The sequence below is a fragment of the Crocuta crocuta genome, unplaced genomic scaffold, assembly GCF_008692635.1.
Source record: "Crocuta crocuta isolate KB4526 unplaced genomic scaffold, BGI_CrCroc_1.0 scaffold41, whole genome shotgun sequence".
Lineage (NCBI taxonomy): Eukaryota > Metazoa > Chordata > Mammalia > Carnivora > Hyaenidae > Crocuta > Crocuta crocuta.
Genome location: NW_027529428.1, coordinates 17,694,411 through 17,715,809, shown reverse-complemented (window position 1 = coordinate 17,715,809; position 21,399 = coordinate 17,694,411). Strand labels below are relative to the sequence as shown.

The 21,399-nt window shown below is 43.7% G+C and overlaps 1 protein-coding gene across 1 annotated transcript in view; it reads left to right on the top strand.

The window, feature by feature from the left end:
• Positions 1–21,399, top strand: part of LOC144227655 (contactin-associated protein-like 3) — a 159,585-nt gene that overhangs the window by 64,939 nt on the left and 73,247 nt on the right. The window contains exons 7-11 of the mRNA XM_077759328.1: positions 6,877–7,080; positions 8,169–8,353; positions 9,398–9,541; positions 12,832–13,093; positions 19,111–19,257. Coding sequence (XP_077615454.1) covers positions 6,877–7,080; positions 8,169–8,353; positions 9,398–9,541; positions 12,832–13,093; positions 19,111–19,257 — 942 coding nt within the window. The remainder of the gene's footprint in view (positions 1–6,876; positions 7,081–8,168; positions 8,354–9,397; positions 9,542–12,831; positions 13,094–19,110; positions 19,258–21,399) is intronic.

Here is a 21,399-nt window from a genome sequence, read left to right as displayed (position 1 = left end):
TTAGTTTTTTTTTTTTTTTTTTTTTTTTTTTTTTTTTTTTTTGGTAATTTTTAAAAATCTTTATTTATTTTTGAGACAGAGAGAGAGAGAAAGACAGAGTGCAAGTAGGGGAGGAACAGAGATAGAGGGAGACACAGAATCCGAAGCAGGCTCCAGGTTCTGAGCTGTGAGCATAGACCCTGACACAGGGCTCAAACTTGTGAACACGAGATCATGACCTGAGCTGAAGTCAGACACTCAACTGACTGAGCCACCCAGGTGCCTCTATGCTTGAGCTTTCTTCAAGGACACATTGAATTGAAGGGATTTGATTCTTTTAGGTTTTGCTTTTAAAATTTTTTAGCCCGCACCAAGCAGTGTGTAGTCCAAGTTGATTATTCCCACCACTGAGGTAAGACCTTTCTGAGTACTCCACCCAATGGCAGATATTGGCGAGGTTTCCAGTCTGGATGCTAACAGTGGGCACTGTTCCCAACCCATTCATCCTCTTAGATGGTTCATTTCTCGGTCTTGATGGGCTTTATCCCGTCAAGTGCATGCACTGATCAGTACCTTGCTGAATACTGAAGAGGGGCATGTTACTGACCACTGATGTTCTTAGTCTCCTCTTCATACTCTCCCTGTGGACCTCAAGTGCTTTGTTCCCACCAGACTTCTGAACCTGTCTCCTCTTCCCAGAACGTCTGCCGGGCTCTGCCTCAGTTCCTCCTTTCTGCCCTGTGATCCGGAAACTCTCTCCAGGCAGTGCCCAAGTGGTGGTCCCGGGCTCCTCTTGTTTGTCTCCCACCCCTTGGGCATGAAAACCATTGCTTTATGTCCTCTCCACTTAACCCTCCTCACCCCCATTCTTTGTCTGGCTTCAGGTGAGAGAGTGAATCTGGTTGCTCCATCTTGGTCAGGAGGAGAAGTCGTAAATGCAGTTGTAACTCTTGCTGCGTTTCCTTTTCTTTGCCCAGGACTCGAACATCATAATGTAGTCAACACCCACGTTTCGGGCACTGCTGTACACACTGTCTAGACGTTGAGTTGTTTAAGACTCATGTCAGTGCTGCACGGGAAAGCCCTCTTCATCCTTCTCCTGATGAGGAACCAGACAGAGACAGGTTGAGGTTTTCCACAGTGTGATCGGGATGTGGACCCTCACAGGACAACTCGGGTTCTTTCTCTGAGCTGCTGCTCTGTGCTGTTCTGAAAGGCTGTTTGTGGGACCAGATCCAGAGGCTCTGAGTCTGTTAGCAAAAATTTAGTCTCACTGCTGCTAACGTGGATTTCTCTCCCAAATTGGCTAGTGTGGAGGGGCCTTTTTTCATAATATTGTTGGTAATTCAGCCATCAAAATATAACCTCAGTTAAAAAACTGATAATTAGGGGTTCCTGGGTGACTCAGTCAGTTAAGCATCTGACTTTGGCTCAGGTTATGATCTCATGGTTTGTGGGCTTGAGCCCCGTGTCAGCCTCTGCACTGACAGTGCGGACCCTGCTTGGGATTCTCTCTCTTCCCCTCTCTCTGCCCTTCTCTAACTCATGCTTTCTGTCTCTCAAAATAAATAAAATAATAAATAAATAAATAAATAAAACCAATAATGATAAATTAAAATGATGTAAAATTGGAGAAACACTTTTATTTTCAATCAAGTATCACATTTTTTATTTTGTAATGTGGGTTCCATACTCTTCCAATAGAGGAAACTATCGCCTCCTATGCTAATGCATAACAAGTGACCTCTATTTCACATACCCCAATTATTTGATCAGTTGAAGACGTACAAAGACATTGTTCATGAAACATTCTTGTAAAAGTTAAGCGTTATGCTAAGCGGTAATTTACTACATCATTTTAGTGTTTTTATTCAAATGCATCTTATAGTTGATTATTTGTATCAGTTATGGACATTGTAAGTTATATTTGCTCTTGTAATTGTCCAGTAGCAAAAACTTTACCTTACTGGGCTGATAACTGTCACCTTAGCGTCACCAGTGAGCTCTGAGACTGGACAGTCGGTTGCTCTAGTCAGTGTGTCATCAGTAGTATAAAGTGGTATCAGTGGTATAAAGGTCAGGAAAGCCTCTGTTTAGTGGACGTCACTGCCAAGGTGGGGGCTTGAGGCTTGAGGACCCTCGGACTGCCCCCCATCCATACTTGGAGCGCTCACTACTGCTGACGCATCAAGCTAAGCCTTCTCTATCCCACAATATGATGTTTTGGTTTCATTTTTAAAAATCTGTTTCCTTTAAAAATTGTGTTTGAGCGATACGTGTTTAAAAATGTGATTTTAGGGGCGCCTGGGTGGCTTAGTCGGTTAAGCGTCCGACTTTCGCTTAGGTCATGATCTCGCGGTTCGTGGGTTCGAGCCCCGCGTCGGGCTCTCTGCTGACTGCCAGCTCAGAGCCTGGAGCCTGTTTCAGAGTCTGTGTCTCCCTCTCTCTCTGACCCTCCCCTGTTCACGCTGTCTCTCTCTATCCTAGAAATAAAATAAAAATATTTAATAAAAAAAAAAAATGTGATTTTAGATGTGCCGACTTGTCCATTTGTTTTCAGATATTCAAATTGGCCTTTGAATATCTGTAAGTACATGACATTTTATAGAATTGTTTCTCTTTGGTGAGGCCTATCATGGAGTTTGCAGGCTAAATATTCCCATTGTCAATCACCTTTGTGATAATGTGTATTCCTGTTTATCACGTGGTCTTCACAGAGGGGCTTCTCGCTTACTAGGAGAGCCCAGTGTCCGGGCCCTGGTGGCCTCTTTCTGGTGCCTGTCTGTACATTGCCTGTGACAGGTACCATGTGATGGGGAAGATGTTTACATTCTTTCTTTCCAGATGCTTCCCCAGAGGCAAGCCCTCTCGCCCCTGCTTCCTTCATCTTGACTGCAGCTGGCTTCCTTGTCACTAATTTTCTTAGTCCCACAGTAAGACTAGGTTATTTCTGCAGAAGTACGCTCCTTCATGAGAGCAGCAGTGAGAAGACGGGAAAGCACTGTCCGCTCTGGGAGGGGCAGATCTCGTCTGTCCACTTCTGTTTTATCCCAGCATCAACCCCGTGTGGCATCTCATGGGCCTACATCAGTATTAAATGAAAATGCAGCTGCACTTGGGAATGAATGAAAATGAAGTCAAGGCAGGGGTGAGGGGGGGAGGGGGAAAATGGGGAAAAATGGTCTTTTAATAACAAAACTATATTTGCCAAAGCAAAATCCCTGCTAATGTGGAATTTGAAGCTACGGAAGCCTGTCAATATGAAGCCAATCTTTTATAATACTACGCAGGAGCCAAAATATTTACCAGTTTTTTTCACCTTATAAAAATATACATTCAAGAATAGTCACAAATGGGGACGCCTGGGTGGCTCAGTCAGTTAAACGTCCAACTCTTGATTTCGGCTCAGGTCGTGATCTCATGTTCAGGAGATCAAGCCCCTCTCAGGCTCTGCACTAACAGCTAGGAGCCTGCTTGTGATGCTCTCTCTTCTTCTGCCTCTCTCTGCCCTTCCCCTGCTCATGCATGCACAATCTCTCTCTCTCTCCCTGTCTCTCTCTCTCTCTCAAAATAAATAAATAAACATTAAAAGAAAGAAGAGCCACAAATGAAGTGTATTGAACTGTGCAGTGGCAGATCAAAAAAATAACTAAATACATGATTTCCCATCTAAAATAGGGTTTTTAATTTTTAAATCAAAGAAAGATCACAAAACGTCTGGCCGTGAACTGGTTCTCGTCACCTGGAAACGATGAGGAATCCAGCACAGCGCCTGTGACCGGTTGATCCTCAGAGTAGATGATGGACCAGCGTCTGTAAAGGGCAAGACGGCACACATTTCAGGCTCGGTGGGCATGTATGCTCCCTGCCGGAGTTCTTTGTTTTTTAACAAACCTTTATAGAGTAGCTCATGGGGGCTGTACAGGCTGCTGACTGACGTGGATCATTTCCGACGAAGAGAAGGAGCATCCTAACATTCCAGACTTCTAAGAGCAATTCCTGAATTTCATTTGTGTTTTCACCTCCCTAAATTGAGCTTAAATTTGTTACCATTTAAGATTTTAGGGAGGGGCACCTGGGTGGCTCATTCGGTTAAGCGTCCAACTTCAGCTCAGATCGTGTCTCACAGTTCATGGGTTCGAGCCCCGCGTTGGGCTCTGTGCTGACAGCTCAGAGCCTGGAGCCTGCTTCAGAGTCTGTCTCCATCTGTCTCTCTGCCCCTCCCCTGCTCACGCTCTGTCTCTGTCTTTCTGTCTCTCTCAATCTCTCTCAAAAATGAACGTTAAAAAACAAAGTAAAAAAAAGATTTTAGTCAAACTAACCAGGATATATTTTTGAAGTGGTTTTGCTTTACTTGGTTGATTACCTAGATAGATTATAATCCGGCTACTTTATGGGCTTAGAAGACCTGTCAAAATACATGTTAAATCTGCCTCATAAGATCTGATGTGATGATTAGCATGCGGTTGATTGTTCTAGATCCAAGCGTTAGTGATCTCACTGGAGAGAAAGCTGAAAACATTAAAGGGTTTTAAGGCCATTCTTCTCTACAAATCCAATAAATTTTTTGCTGCTCCATTTTGCCTGAGGGGAATGTTCCAGAAACAGAATTTAGGTGCTTGAGAGCAGTGGTTCTCAAAGGCAGTCTCAGACCAGGAGCAGCACCGTGGCCAGGGGTCATGTCACAAGTGCAGGTTCTGTGTCTCCAGCCCCCCCCCCCCACCTCTGGGCCAGCAGAGTCGGAACTCTGAAGATGGGGCCCAGCAATTTGTGTTTATCCCACACTCCAGAATGTTCTTATCCCTAGAAGGTCAATATTACACTTACAAAGCAGTAGTGGGACCAGGAAAGCTGAGGGCCAAACTACCTGATCAAAATAATCCCGACAAAATCATTCATGGAACAAACAGTTCTTATCCGCTAACTGCAGGAATGAGCCTTAATTGTTACCATTGCCTTTCAGTGACGTGCCTGCAGAAAAACTACACTAGTAAAATGTGAGAGCATTTAAATCCTTCATTATCAAATTCGCATTACTGTCATCGAACACGCTAAAGGATACTGTTTGGATTTGACAAAGGGTTATGTTTTTATCACGCACATTCATTTAATTATGCAATGGAGAATAATTGCATGTTGACATGATTTTTAGACAGACTGCAGTGTTTATATATTTCCCACTGTGTATGTGAATCTAAAGTTTCCTGTTTTATTGGCTTTCTCTTACACCTTTATTTATTATACATCAGTGTTTTAAATTTTTTTCTTTTTAGGGGCCCCTGAGTGGCTCAGTCAGTTAAGCGCTGGACCCTTGACTTTGGCTCAGGTCATGATCTCAGAGTTCGTGGGATCGAGCCTCACATCAGGCTCTGTGCTGACAGTGCAGAGCCTGCTTGAGATTCTCAATTTCCTCTCTCTCTGCCCTTCACTCCCTCTCTTTTCTTCTCTCTCTCTTCATGAAATAAACATTTAAAAATAAATAAATAGGGGCGCCTGGGTGGCTCAGTTGGTTGAGCCTCTGACTTCGGCTCAGGTTATAATCTCGCAGTCCATGAGTTCGAGCCCCACGTCAAGCTCTGTGCTGACAGCTCGGAGCCTGGAGCCTGCTTCAGATTCTGTGTGTGTGTCTCTCTCTCTCTGCCCCTTCCTTGTTTGTGCTCTGTCTCACTCTCAAAAGCAAATAAACATTAAAATTTTTTTAAATAAATAGAATTTTATTTTTAAAAATTTATTTGAGCGTAAGGTACATGCAATGCTGTGTTAGTGTCAGGCGTGCAGCATAGTGATTCAACAACTGTATGGGTCATGTTATGCTCGCCGCAAATGTAGCTATTGTATGTCACCGTAAATAAAACACTATCACAGCACCATTGACTATTTTCCCTGTGCTGTACCTTCCATTCCATGACTCATTTGTTCCATAACTGGAAGCCTGTACCCACTGCCCTCCACCCATTTTACCCACCCCCTCACCCCTTTCCCTTTGACAACTGTAGTTTGTTCTCTGTATTTATAGGTCTGGTTCTGCTTTTTTGTTTGTTTGTTTTTGTTTTAATTTTTTAACATTTATTTATTTTTCAGAGAGACAGACAGACAGACAGAAAGACAGACAGAGTAGTGCAAGCAGGTGAGGGGCAGAGAGAGAGGGAAACACGGAACCTGAAGCAGGTTCAGGCTCTGAGCTGTCAGCACAGACTCCGACGCGGGGCCCCAAGCCACAAACCGTGAGATCATGACCTGAGCCGAGTTCGTATGCTTAACTGATTGAGCCACTCAGGCGCCCCGTGCTTTTTTTGTTTGTGTATTGATTTGTTTTGTTTTTAGATTCCACACACGAGTAAAATCACATGGTATTTGTCTTTTTAAAGGCACAGTAATATCTTGTCTTTTTGACTTATGAGATACGAAAACCAGACTTTTCTGGGTAATATGAATCCTTTTGTGCATCTCTTGTTTTCTCTTCAGCTGGTTTGACTGATGTTCTTTCTTTCTTAATGATAAAATATAACTTTTTCAAATAGACAGAACTCAAGGGACCTTGATAGATGGAAAAAGGAAACTGCCAGAAAGTGGAGAGAAAACGGCAGCTTCGTAGCAATGATGTGCTGTGGCGGGGAGTGACTTCAGCTTCTTTACTGATCTTCATTTTTTACAGGATGAGAAGTGGCCAATAGAAAGGCAGGAGCAATTGGACTTAGTCAACACAAGTATTTCCAGATGATACATTGTGGAGGAAATGTCAGAAAAGGCAAAGAGTGGAGTTTAGGGATATCAGCTACTGGTAGGAAGGGAACATTGGCACATTTTCCCTCTGCGTGCGTGTGTGTCGACTTACACATCTCAGTGCACTAATAAAGATATGTCGTACTTAGGTTTCTTTTTAATGTCTCACTGTAGGATCCGAGGTGGTTAATTTTGATGGAAAGAGCTCCTTTATATACACATTGAATCAGAAACCCGTGAATCCATCAAAAGATGTTATTTCTTTGAAATTTAAAACCGGGCAGACCGATGGGATTCTGCTTCACAGAGAAGGACAAAACGGCAAACATATCACCCTGGAGTTAGTTAAAGGAAGACTCATCTTATCCCTTAATTCAGGTACAAAACTACAAGGTGGTGTTTTCGAAAATGAGCTTATTTAGATGAAAGTATCTTTTTATGCTTAATTTTTCACAGTTGGTTAATTCTTCCTGAAGCAGAACACTTTTAAAAAAATTTTAATGCTTTTAAATTTATTTTTGAGAGAGAGAGAGAGAGAGAAGGAGGAGGAGGAGGAAGAGGAGGGGGAGGGGTGGCAGAGAGAGAAGGAAACACAGAATCCGAAGCAGGCTCCAGACTCTGAGCTGTCAGCACAGAGCCCGATGCCAGGCTCGAACTCACAAACTGTGAGATCATGATCTGAGCTTAAGTAAGACACTCAACTGACTGAGCCACCTGGGCGCCCCAACCAGAACACTTTTGAGAAAGAAAGAAGACCCTGTAAATAGTTACTCTGCAGCAACAGGTGTAAACCAGAACTGAAACTGCAAACGGAAACATCATTATCCTCTGGTTGAGATGTGCTATGGGCAACATGAATATATCTTGAATATACTTTACTGTAAAAAGTTGTAAAGCTTGATAACTGTAGATGACCATTTGTGCTTATTCAGTAAGCAACCTGATAATACTATAAAGACCAGAGTGGACCATTGAATTTTTGAGGTAGTACTAGAAATGGGGTCCCAGGAAGAAGATATTGTCAAGAAAAATGAAAATGCAAAAACTAATAATAGTAAAAACAAGGGCCGCCTGCGTGGTTCAGTCAGTTAATCGTCCGACTTCGGCTCAGGCCATGACCTGGCGGTTGGCGAGCTCAAGCCCCGCGTCGGGCTCTGTGCTGACAGCTCAGAGCCTGGAGCCTGCTTCCGATTCTGTGTCTCCCTCTCTCTCTGCCCCTCCCCTGTTTGCACTCTGTCTCTCTCAGTCTTTCAATAATAAATAAAATATTTAAAAATCAGAAGAAGAAATGCAGAAGAATTTATTCATGAGTGAGAGAAGGTTGTCTGTAGGAGTAAGATCAGAGCAGCCGCCCGGTTTGTGGGGGAGGAGGGGGTCAGGGAAGTGCAGCTGTGAGAAGCGCTCCCCTCCGCGGGGCAGTGGGGGGCTGAATCGGAGTGGTTCATTTCCGTCGCGTGTCCTCTCAGGCCGTGCTAACCTGCCCCCCCGTGACGCCCGTGTGACCCTCGCCCTGGGCAGCCTGCTGGACGACCTGCACTGGCATTCTCTGCTCCTGGAGCTGCTGAACACACACGTCAACCTCACCGTGGACAGGCACGCTCAGCACTTCCAGGCAAAGGGCGAGTCCCGCTACTTGGATCTTGATGATGAGGTGGGATAATTACTTCCTAAATATTACAGATTTTATTACTTAAATGCAACACGGCCTTCTAGGAAAACACCATGACACAGAGACATTCTCTTGGCTAGCAATTCAGAGTTCTGGTGAAGCGTTTCCCACGTGCCGTCGAGGCGTTTTATCACTCCTCGATGTTGGTTTTCACGAGAGAGGCAGTGGGCGCGAAACCTGGGAAACGTGTGCATGAACAGCTATCAGTACAACAGGCAGCGCTTAAAAATGCATTTGTTCAGACGGTTTTTCTGTGCTACATCTGGTGTCGGATGTCAGCAGTTACCTTGGAGATTTGTCTGTGGTTCAGGGCAATCCTATCCAGAATTAGCCATCTAGGGTACCTGGGCGAAATGATATAGATTCCAACCTGATTTTTTGAGGAGCAGGAGAGACAAACGTGCTCGATTCGAAATACCATTTCTTGGGATATTTAAAGGCTTAACGTATTCGCGGTGTGTTGCCTACACGTATCGAACCCACACTGAAATGTCCCTTTCGTTCTGCCAGTTCTGCTCAGCACATCTGTCAGAGCAAATGGGATGATTTCAACATTCATTTAGTATAAGTGGCCTCAGCAGGGGAGGCCAGCTGGAGAGCCTGGCCTTGAATGAGATTAGCAATGGCTTTATTATCCTAACCTATCAGCAGAGTCACGGCAAAGAACAGGACCCTAACGTCTGGGTTCTAGAAAGGTTTATAAAGTAGAATGTCATCACGGTCAGCTGTATTGTTGCACAGATCAAGAGTGACCGTTGAAATCGATGTGCGATATTTCTCCTCTACTAAGGAGACAGAATCGTTTGAGCAGCCGATTGCAAGAAGGGTATTCAACCTGTTTATCTAGATAGAATAAAGCATTGCTAAATCTACATCGAAAGCTTCATTTGAAGTTGACGCGAGAGCGCAAGATAATGCCGGATAGATTTGCGAAAATTTTCCTACACCTGCTCCTCATAAATGTCTTAGTCAGACAATCTGAAAATCATTAAACAATATTATTTATGTCATTTTTTTATTTCTAAGATCAGCTTCGGAGGGATTCCCGGACACGGAAAAGCAGTGGCATTCCCACATAAAAATTTTCGCGGCTGCTTCGAAAATCTCTATTATAATGGAGTGGACATCATTGATTTGTCCAAGAAACGCAAACCACAGATCCTTGTCATGGTAAGACAGTCTACTTACAAGGTCAAGAGAGAATGAGAGCCGCAACCTGACTGATTGGTTCAAGTTTTTACGATACACCTCCTCTGCAGGCAGAGAAATTACCAGTCATATATAATTGTTAGTTCATGTTTAGTTCATGTTCATGAGTTGATTACTTTTTTTTTTGAGTTGATTACTTTTTAAAATGTAACTTACTTACAAAAATTTTAATTCCAGTTAGTCACAGTGAGTTTGTATAAAAACTTTTTAAGGCAATGTCTTTGTTTGTGCTTGATTTCCTCTCGCTTCTTCCTCCTGTTACCGAACTCCCATACTCCAAGTTCAGCTGACCGTTGCTTGCTCGAAAGGCCAATACGCAAGAGGTGAATTTTGATTAGAAAGGAATGTGAGATTTATTTACTTTGAGACCACCAACCTGGGGAGAAGGTGGACTCTCGTGCAAAAGCCAACTCCAAGCTCTCTGCCTGGCCCAGGCTCGCTTAGAGGGGTTTTAGGATAGCTCATCGATAAAGGGAGTGCAGTGGCGGGCAACATTTCTTGAGCACGTGCAGACTCGATGACACCAGTCTGGAACCTTATCTCGGTGCTCAGGGACTGTGCGCGGGTGTCTGGTCCTGTCTTGTGATGTGTAAGAGTGCTTCCTTGTTTCTGCAGATACACAAGGGGAGGTTAGGAAAAGCGTTTGTGCGACTCACAAAAGAAAACCATCCTGCTAAAAAAGTTGCTAGGCAGCTCAGAAAGCGGACGTGGCTTTGAACAGGCTGGCTGGGAACGTTCGGGTCCCTCTTTCTTCAAGGCCAGTGGTCTAACTGCTGTGGAGGCAGGGACGTGGGTCAGCAAGTAAGGAGCGTGTTATCTGGAAGCAAGCTAACGCCTAAGGTGGAGTGGAGTGTTGTTGCAATTCCGTCCATCCGCGTGGCTGCTGGCCCTCGCCCAGGCTGGCGTGTTACTAAGCCAGCGTCTGTCCATCCGTGTTTGGACGAATCCTCTACGGATCAGTGCACCCAGAGTCACACACATATTTGTGAATGTAGATGCCTCCATTTCCAGCACTGTTTACAGAAATAGGATCATTTTATGTAAGCTTTTCTCCATTTCGCTTTTCCGACTCAGCTAAACCCTGTAGAAATTCATTTCAGTCACCAGGTGCAGGTCTATGTTGTCACGGCTGCTCAGTTTGCGGCTAGGAAAGTCATTTTCTAATCAGGACATTTGCTTTATCTCTGCTTCTGTTTTACCACAGACAGGCAATCGCACCTCTATTTTCAGAGGCCGGGTCTTTTATTTTGATGGGAAAAGTTTCAGAAGTAGAATTTCTTGCCTGAAAGTTTTATATGGCTTTAAATTTCAATTAGTGTTGTTGAGTCGTTTGCCCCCCCAAAACTATAAGAGGACATTTGTCATCCGCAGTGTATGACAGAGCCCTTCCATCCAAACGGCGTCAAACGGCTCTCAGACTCTTGCCAGCTCAATGGACATGAACTAATATCTGATGGTTACTCCATGTTTACCTGACTACCGATGAATGAAATAATCTTTTGTCCATTTGGATTTGCTTTTCTGATCACTGTTGGTTCTTAGTCTTTTGCTCATTTTTAATTTTTTAAACAATTTTTTTCCTTGTCAGTTTATAAGAGAGTTTATATTTGGTAGATGGCCCTTTGTCATTCATGGTCCACCGATTTTTTCAGATTAATCAATTTTATATTAAATAGGAAATCGTGTTCTAATATAATTATATACTGTATCTTTTATATTAAATGTTATATATTCCGTTTTTATTTTTATGTGGTCAGTGTGTCTACGTATCTTTTTTTTGTAGCTTTGTAGTATTTGGAATGTTTCTAAAACCCTAGATGCTAGATATAGTCTCATGGATTTTCCAGTAAAAAGTTCTAAGCTGTTTTGTTTTCTTTTTTTAATTTTATCATTGAAAAATATACTTAAGTCTTTGACTGTCTAGGATTTATTCTTTCTGTGGATGAGTTGTTATTTTATGCCTAAGGGACAACCATTTATTCTTGCGCTATTTAGTAACTAGGCCCAACCTTTGGTGCCTAGGTTGAATTGTACCTCTTATTACACACTGACTGTACATATATTCTCAGATCCTTCTGTGGGCTAATTATTGGGCTCTGCTGCTATGTTTACTCCTGTACCAATCCCATATTGACTTGACTACAGTGCCTTTATGGTGTGCGTGCTTTCGTGTCTGCTGAGTTAAGACCCATTTCACTGTGTGTCTTTGCATGATATATTTTGGAGAGAAATGGCAATGGTTAGGTACATACTCCTCTGGAATTTATGAAAATGTATCCAATCCCAGGGGAAAATTCTAGCAGAGAGATCTTCATTGGAGTTACGTTAAGAACTTAAGTTCTTTCTTTTCCAAACACTAGGATTAAAAATAAGTTTGCTCCTGGAGCAAGAGACATAATCCACAGACAACAGGTATGGGTTATTTTGTAAAACAGAATGAAATAAAAATAAAAACAGCCTGCCGGGTGGTTCAGACCTCAGGCTGGGTGAACACCCTGGGCGACACGGCCTGTGAGAGCCTCTGAGAGGCAGCCTGCTTGCCGTTGGAACGGCCACCTGACCATGTCCTTTCCTTCGGGCCCCCGGAGGCCCCCTGCCCAGCTGAGGCAGACGTATGTGTCACCTGAGTGACACAGCTGTAAGCTCGTTCACATAACCAGGGCGAGTTGTGCTGGGCTGTGTACCTGCTATAAACACCTAACACCTTGAGGGAAGAAACCTGTCACATTTGGTGTATCCCACATCCAGCATGAGGTCTGGGAAAGATGTGGCTCGAGATTCTTTTGCCAACGCCCAGAAATGAAGAAGACAGAACTCCCCTAAAAGATTCAGAAATAGGGGCGCCTGGTGGCTCAGTCAGTTAAGCGTCCGACTTTGGCTCAGGTCGTGATCTCACAGTTCGTGGGTTCGAGCCCCGTGTCGGGCTCTGTGCTGACAGCTCAGAGCCGGGAGCCTGCTTCCAATTCTGTGCCTCCCTCTGTCTCTTCTCTCCTGCTTGTGTTCTTTCTACCAAAAATAAATAAACATTTTTTTAAAAAGATTCAGAAATATGTTTGCCCTGCGAGGGCAGTGCTGCGGTTTGAGGGACCCGTAAGGTAAATCTGGACTTACGTTTGATGGGGAAGCCTCGTTTTGAAAGACCTAGTTTGCTAGAAGGTTGATGGGAAAGTGTAAGTTGTGGAAAAGCCTCGCTCATGAAATGGAACCATCCCTCCTGCACTTTCCTAAATCCTCTTTCACTGTGTTCGCAGGGAAATGTGTCCTATTCGTGCTCCGACCCTCACATTGTCCCTGTGACTTTTCTGAGCTCCAGCAGCTACTTGGCTCTCCCGGGAGCTGCTGGAGATGACAAGGTGTCAGCCGCTTTCCAGTTTCGGACGTGGAACAGAGCAGGGCTGTTGCTGAGCAGTCAGTTAAAACACGGGTCAGGGGCTCTCATCCTCGTTCTAAATGATGGAAAACTCAAGCTGAGCCTCTCCCAGCCCGGACATCCAGCGAGGGACGTCACGGCAGGTAATAGACATTTGTTATGTCTAAACCCAAGATTGGTCATCTCTACAATAAATGAGCGACCGAATCAATAAGATGTTCATAATCCTTCTAGAAGGAATTAGATTTCTTTTACCTTTGAAATCGGCATCTCCAGGCTGTTGGCGTGTGACACAAAGTTAGCTACATCAAACGTAATTATCAAAAAGCTTAAAAAATAACTTATTTAAAAGCCAGTGGTTAGTAATTGGCTGTGAACTTGAAATACTAGAGAACATTAGCCTAATCCTGAATGGTCTTGGGAAAATAGACTTCTGTTAACTGTCGTTTGAGCCTATTTACACACTTGTTTTCATAATTTTTTTAAAGTTTATTTATTTTTGAGAGAGAGACAGAGTGTGGGCAGGGGAGAGGCAGACAGAGAGGGAGTCACAGAATAGGAAGCAGGCTCCAGGCTCTGAGGTGTCAGCACAGAACCTGACGCGGGGCTCGAACCCACAAACTGTGACAGCATGACCTCAGCCAAAGTCAAACGCTCAATCGACTGAGCCACCCCGGCACCCCCTGTTTTCATAATATTTTAAGTTCTCATTTTCCCCCTTTCTGTCAGAGCTCCTGCTTCCTTTGGGGACCCTGTTTTGGATAAAGTTCTTATAACCACGGGCAGATGTTCTACCCCACTCTTCCAAGAAGCACCATGTTTCCAAACTCACTTCCAGAGATGTGTTATCTTTCTGCTTAGAGGACTATTTGGAATTTGAGTGCTGATAGAAATTTAAACCCAGGCAGGCCTGTGTGGCATGTCCTTCCACGAATGTTGAATATGGAAGGAAGCTCTCTTGCCTGACCTGTGGTTACCAGTTTAGGATTGAAAAGCCAGGAATGAAATGTAAATTGTTTGTTTCTTCTTATAAATCAGAAAAATCTGACCATCAGCGTACTGAGTTTCCCTGTGGACCTCAGCAATGGACAGAGCTAATAGTGTCCAATCAGATTCACTAAATTGCTTCAGCCCTTGCTTGTACAGATTTACAAGCCCTGTGTAATGTTAACTAAAAGAGATCGTTTCTTACTGTTGTTTCACGTGGGTACATAGCCCTGTCCGCCCCCCCCAACACGCACATATATTAGTTATTTAACTGTTTGTAAAGGTCAGCTCTGAAATGTCGCACAAACATTTTACTGCCTTGATTTCTAAGCCTTCACACGGCAACGTGTTAATTTTCCGAAGCAAAACCAAAGGTGAATTTTTCTTGGTGTGTGCTGCTTGCTTTGGAAGCATATGAGGGGTGATGTTTTTTGGGTTTGAAATAATAGGCATGCCTCAGAGATATTCAGGTTTGGTTCCAGACCACCACAATAAAGCAAATATTTCAGTAAAACCAGTCAAATGAATTTTTTGGTTTCCTAGTACATATAAAAGTTGTATCTACAGTGTACTGTAGTCTATTAAGTGTGCAGTAGCTTTATGTCTAGAAAAACAGTGTACATACCTTAATTAAAAAATACTTTATGGATGGATCAGTTGGTTTAGTGTCCGACTTCAGCTCAGGTCATGATCTCGAGGTTCACGAGTTCAAGCCGCATGTTGGGCTCTGTGCTGACAGCTCAGAGCCTGGAGCCTGCTACAGATTCTGTCTCTCTCTGCCCCTCCCCCACTTGCACTCTGTCTTTCTCTCTCTCAAAAATGAATAAAACATTAAAAAATTTTAAAAAATACTTCATGGCTGGGGTGCCTGGCTGGCTCAGTTGGTAAAATGGTCAACTCTTGAGTTTTGGCTCAGGTCACGATCTCACGATTCCCTCCATCAGGCTCTGCACTGACAGCTTGGAGTCTGCTTGGGTATCTCTCTTTCTCTCTCTCTGCCCCTCCCTACCGCTTTCTCTTTCTCAAAATAAATAAACAGTAAAAAATACTTAATTGCTAAAAAATGCTGTTATTTGAGCTTTCAGTGAGTTATAATCACTTGATTACAGATCATCATAACAAATGTCATAATAATGACAAAGTTTGAAAAACCGTGAGAATTCCCAAAATGTGACACAGAGACACGAAGTGAGCAAATGCTGTTCGAAATGGTATCAAGAGACACGCTCCAGGCAGGGCTGCCACAAACCTTCAATCCGTAAAAGACGTAGTATCTGCGAAGTGCGTAAAGCGAAACACAATAAAACGAGGTGCGCCTGTCCATGGGAAATGAGACAGCTTGCAATTGGTTTTCATTTTAAACCTTGTATGAAGCATGAAAGCGCATACAAAATCCAGAACCAAATTTTAAAGAATAAGTTAAACGTAAGTCGTATTAAAGGGCAAAAAGGACATCTAGTCATCTTTCATCCTGTTGCCAGGTTTTAGATTCTCTTTCCTAATAGTTATCTCAGTATGTTTCTGAAGGGATCTAGAAAGGTCCAAAGGTGTGTAATCTAGTGTGCGTGCATTTAAGGAGCTGGCCCAGGGGAGCGAGGTGGGAACAGAAGGAACCCGGAGGATGGAGGGAGAGTGCGCTCCCTTTTATGTTTGATGGACTGGATAAGGGGCTCCTTTGCTCTCTCCAAGCTTCGGGTCCTCGCCTCTGAGATGACTCTAGTGTGACTCATGACAGAAGCGATGACACTGTGCATGACACCGTCAGCACAGTGCCTGCTAATGAGTAATCACCCGGCGTCTTTTAGTTATCATGATTCCAAAACTAGTCCCCCGACCATCACCCCCTAGATTGATGCTTTAGGGAGGGGGAGCTGGGAAGGACTTCAGGGAAGAATTAGCATCATTTTCGAAGTCGCACAGATCAGAAACAGTCCGCCCTCTCTCCTCCATCCATCCCTTGACTCCACAGCTGCCAGGGAAACTGGCTCCTTCTATCAGAAGTGGGGATAGTAGAGCGCACACAGGAGAAACATAAAGGGTGAGAATTATAATGGGTAGATAGAGAGAATGCACATAAGTGCAGGCATTTCACTTTTAAATGAGAATGACGAATTGTATTAAAAACCAGTCTTATTATAAAAGAGGCAAATGGCATCTATGCACCAATTCAGGGAGATTTTCCCGAGTTTTCTGCAAGCTCTCCCATGAAATAACTCTATGCCCTAGACAGGTGGGTGGGCACAGAGAGAACGGGAGGGAGCAGGAGGGATCTTTCACACCCAATTAACTATTGGGTTTTAACACCAGGTTTTAAGTGGATGTGGTTACCGTCCTGAGAGATATGCTAAGTAAGCTATAAAATCAATGCCAAAGGGCAAGACCGGAAGGAACATTCACGATTCTTGTTTGTGTGTTTCTTTGTAAGCTCTGGGGCTGCAGGGCCTCCTTCAGCGGGCTTCAGGGCCAGCGTCGTCATGTATGTTTTAAGTAACCCAAATCCTCCGCATTCTGTTCTCACCTTCCTCATTATCATTCATGAAATTAACAGGTGTTGAGCCTTTGAAACAGTTTTGGCTTCACAAATTTGAAACAAAGCCAAGAGTCTGGCATTTTTATCACACTGGATGCATGTCCGTGACAAAGTCACCATTGTGACTTTAAACTGTCCCCTTCCTGAAAGTGAGTGTTGGGAGTAACCTAACTGGTATTTTGTAATCTGAGAAGAACAAAGTTATAGCTATTTTTTTATGTTTTAATGTTTTTTAAAATTTATTTTTGAGAGAGAATGAGAGAGACAGAGAGCGAGTGGGGGTGGTGCAGAGAGAGAGAGAGGGAGACACAGAATCTGAAGCAGACTCCAGGCTCTGAGCTGTCAGCACAGAGCCCAATGCAGGTCTAGACATGGACTAAGAGATCATGACCTGAGCCGAAGTTGGATGCCTAACCGACTGAGCTACCCAGGTGCCCCAATTTTGTCATTTTTAAATAAGTAAAAGTGTTCCCTCCTGGCCAAGACAACTTCTTTCTTTCTTTCTTTCTTTCTTTCTTTCTTTCTTTCTTTCTTTCTTTCTTTCTTTCTTTCTTTCTTTCCTTCCTTCCTTCCTTCCTTCCTTCCTTCCTTCCTTCCTTCTTTCTTTCTTTCTTTCTTTCTTTCTTTCTTTCTTTCTTAACATTTATTTATTTTGAGAGAGAGAGAGCAAGTGGGAGAGAGGCAGAGAGAGAGAAAGAATTCCAAGCACTTTCTGCACTGTTAGCACAGAGCCTGACACAGGGCTAAAACTCATAAACCATGAAATCATGCATGACCTGAGCCAAGAGTCAGACACCCACCCAACTAAGCCACCCAGGTGTCCCCCAAGACAATATGTAAAGATTCCAATTATTCACTGTCCTCCTTACCACAACATGCATCTCTGTGGATGTGGGCATTGCCATGACCCCTTTGGAGGGAGGAATCCCTTACCTTTGGCCATATAACCCATATTGGCCAATGGAATATAGGCAGAAGTGATATCTGTCACATCGGAGCAGAAGCCATAGCAAGATTCTCCCAAGCACTGTTTCCTTCTCAGCCAGGAGGCAGAAATAGGGCCATGCGTCAGCCTCAGTCCTGCAGGAATAAGGGTTGGGGGCCCAGAGGATGGAGACCCAACTGGCTCAAGACCAGAGTGGGAACCATACCCTCAGTTGTTACTCATTGAAGCTTAGGCGTTGTTTGCTCAGACAAAATAATCTAGTAGGGGCTAACTAACAAACGCTGCCTTGGGGAGTGTACTGGTACCTCTACTGTTTACTGAGTTATCTTCTCTGTGACACAACATCGGGTTTTCATTCAGTGGAAGACCTGGCTGGTAAGTCTGTAGGAAAAACTGAAATCACACACGGTTGGTCGCTGGCCGCTGGCTCGACCACATGAGCATCCCCAGCTCCATCACTTTAAGAAAAAACCAGATATTTCATCTCATGATTCAAGAGATGGTGGCTGATTTAGGAGGGACTAATACTAGTTTTTCGGAGTAAGAACATAACAATAGCTCGAATGTCCTGTATCAAATTTGAGAAAACAGAAAATGGAAAAATGACTTAAAACGAAAGCAAACACAGTTCCCTAATCCAAAAGTTAACGTTCATATCTAAGAATATTTCCTACCAGGTTTCTTTTCCATTTTTATACATTGATTTTATACATTGGTTGAGTATGCGCGTGCACACACACACATACACACACACACACTATAATATGATGCTTTTTTAACTTTACATCTAATGAATTCAATGAATGTTCACGTTTTATTAATACTTAAATATTTAGGCATTTTTAAAAAGATATATTGATATATACGACATATTTTTCTAAATAGCCTACCAAGATTATTATAGATAATGACGATACAAAAAAGTGTGAACAATATTTTATTTTTGTAACTTACAATTTTGGAAAATGCCTGTGTTTCTCAACGTCCCCAAGTATTAACAAACTAGAGGAGAATGAAGTATGTCCTCTGCCCTGTGACTGGAAAGGTCTTATTGTTTCAGGATTGCTCAGAGTCAGTATGTTATTCTATATGGCCCTAGAACTATGACCATTCAAAGCAGAATGTTTGGATCGCCCACTGTTGAGTCTTCTTTACCCCCTCTGATTCGGATCTCTTTCTTTTCTCTTCTTGTCTCCCTCTCCTTTTCTGATTTAATTGAGTGATGAGAAAGTGAAATACAGCCTTTGCAGTGCACACATTAGGGCATAAATATTCCCCACCGAGCATAATAATTTTTGTTAGAACCAGACTGACCAGTCCATGACTGTGGAGGGTCAGACACAAGGACCCACAGCAACCACACATTTACTCAGTGAGCCTCCCTCCATGGATGACATCTCCTTCCTAGATAAATGTGATCAGGATGCCACATCATCTCATTGCCTCTCTAGAACCCCCGGCAAGCCCACATCTATCCCAACCCTCACCCTGTCTCCCCCAGAGGCCCCAGGTGTCCTCTGTGGTGGTTCTCCATCACCCAGCCAGCTAAATGACCTGGGTAGGCTTCAGATGAGCTCATGCTGGTCTTCAGTAGGTGGTCTGAGATCCTACTCGTGTTGTTTTCAAGCACTTGCTCTGTTTAGAAGCATCTGTAGGGTTTGTAGGAAAATCTTTTACCCTGTTTTGTTCACCTTCAGGTTCTGGATTAAGTGATGGGCAGTGGCATTCAGTGTCCTTATCACTGAAAGGAAATCACCTGAGTGTGATGGTGGATGGTGAGGCAGCCTCCGTAGCTCATTCCTTGCGTGGACGGATTGATTCCGGGGACACCTATTATTTGGGAGGTAAGTGAAGAGAGCTGGCCCTGTTGGCAATCAAACCATCTTTGTCTTTCCAGCTCCCACCTTTGAAGGCAACTGACCATTTTAAATGAAGATTAATACTGAGAACAATCTTTGCTTTCAGTGATAGTCCGTGAGAATGTTGAGTGGGCAGAGACGGTAAAGTATGGCCTGAAATGCAAGTCTCCTGTGTGGCCTTGTTTAAATGTACCCGTGCTAAGACTGGTTTTAGATTTGGCCGTTGCTTTCCCAGCAGTAACCTGGAAAGCTTCAAAAATGCCAATGCCTGGTCCCATTCTCAGAGACCCAGATTTATCTGGTTCTGAGGCCGGGGCAGCACGTTCCTTAACGCCCCCCAGGTGATTCTGCACGCGGGCAACATTGAGGGTCCTTGTTCCCTGTCTCTTACCTTGACTTTGCTACAGAGAGTTTTACTAATGCCAAATGACTCTTCCAACCTTTTCTTCAGGTTTACATGTGACAATCTTATTACTGCATGTGGGTGTTCTTTCTGTAGACTCCTCTTTTCCCCAAGGAGCCTGGCTCCCCACGTGTGGTCCAGGAACCAGCAGCATCACTTGAGTTTGTCAGAGATGCAGATGGAGCATCCCTGACTCCCTGATCCAGAATCTGCACGTCACCAAGACCCCCAGGTGGCCTGTTGCCCTATTATGTTTAGGAAGTGTTCTGTCCCCACTGTCTATACAGAAGGGCCCATTATATACAACAGAGCAAGAGAGCACTTTGATGGCTATTGACAATTCACTCATTACTTAGCAATGAACTCCACCAACACGACACCTGGCCATTTTCCTGGACTGTGGTACATGGAACATTTGCCTGTTCAGTGGACCTTTGAGTGAGCCTGCCTGGGATCCTTTCAGCCAGGGAAGGGGAGCTTCTGACGGTAATGAATCTCCATTCCTGAGGCATTCAAGTGGAAAATCCTGAGCCACCAGAAGCTTAGACTTGTCAATTGTAAGACTTATTTCTAATCTTGGCTTGAAGCTGGCCTTGATGTTATTCCTGTTTTGCATTTTATAGTTGGGTTGTTTTTTTTCAAAAATAAGTTTGGAATCATGGTGGAGATAGCTTGGTAGCCCAACAAGAAAGTATAAAATCCTCCCTAAGAATTGACAGTAAGCACACAAACCATGAATTAGGGTGTTTAATCTTTCAAGCCCCCTAAAATGGCCATCGTGATGCACATGGAACAGTGCCAGTAACATTGAAAGATCGGAATCCTGGCCTTCAGTGCTTGCTAAATATGGTGCATTTTGGACCCAGATAGTTTTTTAAACCTTTATGCTTCTGATGGATTTTATAGCTCTGCAGAGGAGCAGATTCCTTCAAAACTAAATACAGAATTTATCCAGGAGCTGTAACTTAAAAGGTAAAGGATTTTGAAACATGAAAAGGGATAGGAAGAGAAATCCTTGCTATGTTGTTTAACGATACAAAACAGAATACTTGTTATTTTTATTAAAGAGTAAAAAGAAAATACTTTTCAAACCACAGAATCATCTTTCGTATTTGAACATTCTACATGTTCCAAATGGGCAATGCGCAGTTACGTGAGAGGAGGTACTGGGTAGGTAGTTTCCATAGATATTTCCATGTTGATGTGATAGGAATCAGTAGTTAGTATGCAATATATGTATATCTTATATATTTTTTAAAGTTTACTTACTTATTTTTGAGAGAAAGAGACCGTGAATGTGAGGGTGAGCAAGGGGAGGGACAAGGAGTGAGGGAGACAGAGAATCCGAAGCAGGCTCTGCTCTGTCAATGCACAGCCCACCCGGGGCTCGAACTCAGCTCGAACCCGGGGCTGACCTGAGCTAAGTCAGACGCTTAACCGACTGCACCACCTAGGTGCCCTGTGTGTATATATTTTAAAATACTACTAACGTTTCTTGGAAATGTATGGGCTCATCCCTAGTGCACACAATTAACCACCACAGTGCTTTCAGGGCACCTGGGGGACTCAGGCGGTTGAGCAGCCGACTCTTGATTTTGGCTCAGGTCATGATCCCAGGGTCGTACGATCAAGCCCCGCATCAGGCTCTGCGCTGAGCATGGAGCCTGTTTAGGATTCTCTTTTCTCCTCTGCCCCTCTCCCGTGCTCATACTCTCTCTCTAAAA